This window comes from Pygoscelis adeliae, unplaced genomic scaffold, assembly GCF_000699105.1.
Source record: "Pygoscelis adeliae isolate BGI_AS28 unplaced genomic scaffold, ASM69910v1 Scaffold122, whole genome shotgun sequence".
NCBI lineage: Eukaryota > Metazoa > Chordata > Aves > Sphenisciformes > Spheniscidae > Pygoscelis > Pygoscelis adeliae.
Window position 1 is genome coordinate 3,519,605 of NW_008824358.1, and position 5,444 is coordinate 3,525,048.

Below are 5,444 nucleotides of genomic sequence, written 5' to 3' on the forward strand. Positions count from 1 at the left end.
GTAACAGAACATGAAATGAAAAGCATTTTAGTTACTGCACCGAGTCCAACGCACAGCTACAGCACAATGTTAATGTGGGCAATGGTAATTCACGGATAAAAGCGGCATTTACCTGTATGGAAGGGAACGTCTTATTGTTTTCAGTACTGTGTTCTCCTGGAATGCTGCCTGCCGATCTTCCCTCGCACTTGTATCTGAAACGCATGCCCCTTTGCCTGGGTTGTTCAAATATTTCAATGTAGGGCTCGGGGCCACCTTAAAAACAAAACATTTTCAATGTTAGTACACCGTAGAGCTTAACGAGCAGCAGAAGATGTAAGAATTAGAAAATCCAGGCTCTTTGATTGATATGACCGTCTTTCCACTTGGTACTACCTTCTCAGACAATCTACTCTTCTTCTTATGTACACGCACACGTTGAAGGTGGGGGGTGAGAGAACAGATTTTAAATGAAGCCTCAGGTATCAACGCCACCTAAGTAATTAGCAAAGGACGCCCTCCCCTCCATCCCACCTAGAGCGTAGCTTCTTTTAGCTATTAGAGAGTACCTGTCTGATGAAAGAGGATTTTATACAACAGAAAACAAACCATAATTTTGCGGGACTGGTTGATCCTTTTAATTGTAATACACTTTTAGGACTGGTTGTCCTCTCAAAGTACAGGTACTGCCAGTCCTATGTTCTCTCAAATGTCCTCTGAAAGTGAAGATGTTTCCTCAGAATTGATTGATTTAGTTCCTATTATAGTGAAGCAGAAACTATGCAAATTATGCAAAAAAAAAAAACCACCCAACCAACCCCTCCTGGGTTGAATACCATCACTGTGGGCTCAGAAAATACCTGATTGCTGGTATTGAATTCTACATCTTGAGCTGCCCACCTCCCACAGGGCCAGCTTCCAGTTGCGGTATCTCCCCAGACAACGAAACCTCAGTAAAAGCTACAGGGCGGTAGTCAAAAAGAGGTTTTTGGGAAACACGAGTGATAGACAAGAATAAGAGACAGCAGAACTCCTAAATGGGGGGGTTAGAAAGACATTAACTTAGCAAGAGCGTAAGTACTTTTCAAGTGATGTTTTATTGCCAGACAGTAACAAGCTATTTAATATATCTTACTGAGAACATCAAACAGGATAGTCAATCAAACAGTGACAACAGTGGGATGGCATGTGAAAAACAAATAACAGAGGGTAAGTAAATATTGTAGAAGTTGAATCATCACGGTGCTGCATGATCAGAAGAACATAGCTTATGGAAATGTCTACTGAGCTCTCTGTCATCTTCATATAATAGCATCCTACTCTAGCGAGGTTGAGCATCACAAACAAACATGACAGGCAACATCCTGTGGCACAGCACTGAAAAAAGTGCTTGGACTTCAACATAATAAGCAAAATAGTTATTAAATGTATTGAAAACGCTGAAAGGGTAAAAGATCTCCTACTTCCTTTTGCCCAAGGTCTATACAGCCTAAGGTCCGCAGCATATGAGTTTTGGCAAAGAGCTGGATTCCAATCTTAACTCCATAATAAAGGCTTCTCTTTTGTTGCACCTACAATGATTTAGGTATACCTGCCAACACAAAGCTTGGACTTTATGCCTGGGACTTGTTGATCGCAAAACATTTCCAGCGCTACAGCGGTTCACGCTCAAAGTCAGGAAATATTATAACCTAAGAGATAAAGTAATTAAGAGAAGCGGAGAAGGGATGGAAAGAACTTCCTCTCTGAGATGTCACCTTGGTCTTACCTGAATGCACATTTCAACTGTAAGGCACCTACAGACGACTGTGGAATGGCAGTACGTGAAAGCAGCTCTGATGCCGGAATCGTCTTCAACAACAAGTGCCTTTCCAAATCTCGAATGCCTTTTTAAAAGGCACGATGCATTTCAACTCCAGGCTGTATTTGATGCCAAACATTTGAGAACTACGGTTTAGGCCTCTCTATATTCCTTGTTAACAATTTATCAAAATGCAATATCTAAACTGATCACGTCCCATCCAGTAGTTTTTAAATAATTTTCTGAAAATAGACCACGAGCTGCCACATTAAATACACATTAGCCACTACTCTAGGTCCAGTTACTTACAAGGATGGTCCCTTTTCTAGAGACGTCCCAGATTTTACCTAACCCTCCTTTAAATAAGCTTTGCATATTTTCTCTTTCTGGAAAATACGCAAGTCCAGCAAAGGGCAGGGGGACGGGCATTGATAACAAAAAAAAAAGCCTAGAAATGACGTAAAGCTGGTTTCAAAGAGAGAGCAGAAGTCTGAGCTTCTCACAAAACCGAGCTCACACCCCAGCGTACGGCTATTCAACTTTCACGCTTGAATTTACTTATGCTGTTGTATTTATCAGCGCAGTCCAGTGGACCAGACAACAGAGGACTTCTGCCAGCAGTGAGGAGCGACTGCTGCCTATCAGTCAGCCTCCCGTTTCCATCATGCAATTGAGGAAAGAATCTCGCCTTTCCCTTCCTACGTAACACGGCGCGCCACAAATACAGACACGTATCCATCTACTAAATTAAAGATCTATTTTCGACGTTATAATGACAAAATTGCAGTAAAGTGCTTGCTAATCATCTCACTTCGGAGATGCACATGCTTACATAGCTGCTAAGCAGACGCACAGTACACCCACATACATTACGTACTTGTCAAAACTGGCTCCAGCCTTGCTGTTCGAAACTACTGTAGAACACCATCGCTTCAAGTCTAACTCCTTCTGCTTTAACCAATAATTTCCCTTCATGCTCTATTAATGCTTGCTTAAGAGGACTTTTTTCTCACCTATTAAGAGCGCTTTATTTTAAAACTGTGGGCTCAGTGATCTTTACGGGGCTGTGGTTGAAACAAATGTCATTGAAGGCAAACCCACTGCCTAACAGCAGGTGTGTTTGTGGGAAAGTAAAGCTCAATGATGCGGTAGCTTCCAGAGATTAAACATTAAGCTTCGTTTTATCTTGGTTCTCTCTCGCTCTATTTAAGAATCACGTTATCCTCTCTACCACGATTGCTGGTGTCATCACGTTCTGCGTAGAGAGGAAACACACAGAAGCGTTTGCGCGAACTAAGGGTATTATTGCCCGCACTCTGCAGCGAAGCGGGGGGCTGTTCAGCGTTCCCTATTTCTGTAAATCAGCACTGTGCTTGTGAAGTGGCACGGCTTAACTATTGCACAACCTGCTCTCACGCACAGAGGTCTGTTAGTTCCCACGCAGTTGCTAAAGACCTGTCCTCTTCAGGTCCTGCCGTGTGTGTCAAACAAACACGAGCTATGTCAAAAAACAAACTCTCTTCTGCCGATTCTGGAAGAGAAACGCACGGCTGCTCATATTACCAACCTGCCCACAACTACTCGGAAAAGCATCTGAAATGGAAGAAAAGCAAAAATCTGGCTAATCCTTCATCTAAGTGCTTAAGAGTTTAATTTGTATTTGTAATTAATTATAATTGCCTAAATGCATGCCAGCAATAGAAACCATTACGCAACATATTTCAACCTGCCTCTTGTTCTTTTTGTTATAAAATTGTTTATTCCCCCGTGCCCTGAATGCTACACGAAATAATTTAAGAGAGAATACAGGAGATCAAGCGTCCCGATTCCATACGCAAGGAAAAGAGGTAAAAGCGGTAACAGCACCAGGAGTTCAGCCAGCTTATCCTCGTTCAAGAACTGAAGGCTGGCTTATTCTAAACTGTTTTGAGCAGTACAAACAGGAACAAAAGGACAACCCCAGGAACTCCAGACAACGCTTCCATCAGGCCTCTCCACGATGAGAAACCTGGGCCGGTTTAAAGTTTAACAGGGCCTGTGCCATTCGGGAGGAAGCGCGACACGCTGCCACCAAGCAGAGCAACAACGGGATCAAGGGTCCATACGTTCTGTCTCGTTCCTTCGCTCAAAGGAAGGAGGCTCTGGAGGGACTACACGGTTTGCCATTTTCTTGCTCGACTAGGAGCGCCCTGCGAACGGCCTCTCCAGCAACATCTGCGTGTGAAAGCAAAGCAGCTGCGGGTCTCCGCGGAAGACGCGAAAGTATCGCCCAAAACCCTACGGTCCGAGGTGACTGCAGCGAGACACGGACGGGAGCGGTGCTGCCCTGCGACCTCGATGTCACTGCTCTCGGTACAGAGCACCGGTGACCCTACGTCCTCCACGGCAATAGCCGTTTCTGAAAAGCAAAAGCAAATAATCTACGCGCTTATAACCTCCTGCAACAGCTCAGGCAAAAGAGACAATGGTGGAAGATTTGTTATAGCACGTTCTAGCTCAATCTAAAATAACCAAAAGCGTAAATGCGTTTTTATTTTAGAAAGCAGTAATCTACCCAGGACTCCATAAACTGTACAGTTTCTAACAGAGAGACAAAACTGCTCACAAACTTCCTCTTTACTATCGCGTTACATTACAGAACAGCAACCAAAAGAAAAAAAAAAAAAAAAAACAACCACACAGAACTACAAAAGCTAGCTCGTACCAGGAAGTTATGAACTTCCCCTACTGAAAAATTCCTTATCTGGTTCCTAATTACACTGAAAATACATTAATATGTGAAGAAAGAAAAGTGCCATCTCCTGCTTCGGTTTTGCCACTCTAAAACGCAACGTCGCTTTTAAAAGATGCCTCCATACAAACGCAAGTTATTTTCTCTCTCTGTTGACAGTTAGCACAGCTATATATTTAGCAGGAGTGAAAGTTCATACTTTGGTAAGGGGTAACAGAACCCACCCCACCCCACCCCCCCCAGTTTTGAGGAAGGAAAGCATCTTTCAGAAACGCTCTTCTAGTTAATGCCGCCAAGTCTTAAGTTTGGGGGTTTTTCTGAACCCTAAGAAAGATACCAGAGAAACCCCTTCTGAAAAGATGACAAGCTCGGTTTAATTTAGCCTGAAGAAACTTAACTGTGCTTTTTGTTGTAACTGCTCAACGCACGATCCCTTATCTACGTTACTTGGCGTTTATGCCGTCTCTGTTTCTCACTCATTCGCGTTCTCCTTCCTCGGCAAGCTCCCGTGCGAACAGGATCCTGCCCAGCACCCCAGAGCCTTTGGCCTGTTGACGCCTCCAGCCCAGATGCGGGACCCATGTGCTTATTTCACGCCTAAACGTTTTAACGGCACAATTTTAAGACTTCAAAGATCCATTCGGAAACGGAACAGCCTTACGAGGTCTTGGCGCAACTAACCTGAACGACCCCGCGCCGCTGCTTCGTTACCTTCTCCCATCAGCCCCACTTTGCAAGCTACGCGGACAGGGACCCGGCGTCCGAAGCCGATGCCGGGCACCCTTTTTCGGACTGTTACTCGCCCGCCTACGGGCTTCAGTCAGGAGGGAGACGGTGGAAGGGGCAGAAGCCAGCCGTCCCCTCACCGCACATAAATAAGAACCAGCCGACACCCGGCGCTTCCCCCAGCTCGGCACCGGCTCCTTTAGCCGG

At 44.7% G+C, this 5,444-nt stretch overlaps 1 protein-coding gene across 1 annotated transcript in view; it reads right to left on the minus strand.

Annotated features, from left to right (window-relative positions):
* Positions 1 to 205, minus strand: part of REL (v-rel avian reticuloendotheliosis viral oncogene homolog) — a 26,730-nt gene extending 26,525 nt beyond the window's left edge. Inside the window, exon 1 of the mRNA XM_009319586.1 lies at positions 113 to 205. Within this exon, the coding sequence (XP_009317861.1) occupies positions 113 to 205 (93 nt within the window). The remainder of the gene's footprint in view (positions 1 to 112) is intronic.
* Between the last annotated feature and the right edge of the window lie 5,239 nt (positions 206 to 5,444).